Source organism: Oxyura jamaicensis (genome assembly GCF_011077185.1).
Source record: "Oxyura jamaicensis isolate SHBP4307 breed ruddy duck chromosome Z unlocalized genomic scaffold, BPBGC_Ojam_1.0 oxyZ_random_OJ62653, whole genome shotgun sequence".
Taxonomy (NCBI): Eukaryota; Metazoa; Chordata; class Aves; order Anseriformes; family Anatidae; genus Oxyura; species Oxyura jamaicensis.
The window spans coordinates 1-1,108 of NW_023305364.1; the positions used below are offsets into that span (position 1 = coordinate 1).

At 74.5% G+C, this 1,108-nt stretch overlaps 1 protein-coding gene across 1 annotated transcript; it reads right to left on the reverse strand.

Annotated features, from left to right (window-relative positions):
- Positions 1 to 8: 8 nt before the first annotated feature.
- Positions 9 to 1,102, reverse strand: LOC118158675 (one cut domain family member 2-like; the record flags this gene model as incomplete). Its single annotated transcript, XM_035313348.1, has 1 exon — positions 9 to 1,102. A coding segment is annotated over exon 1 (1,013 nt), but the record flags the coding sequence as incomplete, so codon positions are not given.
- Between the last annotated feature and the right edge of the window lie 6 nt (positions 1,103 to 1,108).

A 1,108-nucleotide genomic window follows, 5' to 3' on the forward strand; every position in this document is an offset into this window, starting at 1 on the left:
GGGGGGGCGGGAGGCGCTCCCCGTGCGGGCCGGGAGCGGCCGGGACTCCTCGCGCTGCCCCCCGAGGGTCGCGCCTCGCTCCCGCTCGCCCTTCCCGGGGCTCCGGCGGGCGGCGCCGGGACCTACCTGCGAGTCTTAAGGCTGACATCCTCTGGAACTCGGGTTCCTGCAGCCATTTCCACATCCTCCGGAAGGTCTCCCTGCCGGATTTCAGTTTACTCCAAGGCTTAGGGTTCCGTAGCAAGTCCGAGAGGGTCCCCTGAGAACGGCACAGCACCCGCTGGGCGAAGATCGCCTGGGGGATGCTGTAGCGCTTCAGCTCCGCCGTGATCCGCTGCGCCACTTCTTTGGTGTTGATCTCCTCAAGCTGCCCCGAGCCGCTCACCTGCGAGCCGGACGAGGAGGGCGGCCGCTCCCGGCCGGCGGGCAGCCCGGGCCCGTGGGCCGGCGGGTGGCCGGGGTGCGCGGTGGGGTGCATGCCGTTCAGGTGGGACATCATGGCCGGGGGCGTCCCCAGCCCCCGCGGCAGGTGCTGCTCGCCCCGGGCCAGCATGGCCGCGTGCGCGTCGAAGTTGGGGCCGAGCATCTTGTCGTGGCCCGGCGGCCCGTAGCCGTGCAGGCCCTGCTGCGCGCCGTGCAGCGCGCCCAGCCCGTTGCCCAGCGGGGACAGGCTCTGCCCCATGGCCGGCATCTCCTTGTAGGGCCCGTAGAGGTTGTTGACGGCGGGCAGCCCGCGCTCGTCCCGCATGAGGGCGAAGCTCCCGCCGACGTTGCCCGAGAGGCGCTGGTGGTGGTGGTGGTGGTGGGCGTGCGGGTGGGCGTGCGGGTGGTGGAACTTGTCGGACACGGTGGAGATGGGCGGCAGGGGCTGCAGCGGCGTCAGCGTGGTGTAGGTGCCGCTCATGCCCATGCCGGGCGGCGAGGGCTCGCAGGGCACGCTCATGGCGTGGTGCAGCGGGATGGAGAGCTCGGGCCGGTACTCGGCGGCGCCGTCCAGCAGCGAGGCCATGCCGGGCACCATGGCCGGCCGGGCGGCGGCCGGGGCCAGCTCCTGGTGCGGCGGCGGCGGCGGCGGCGGCGGGGGGGGGCGGCGGCGGCGGCGGCGGGG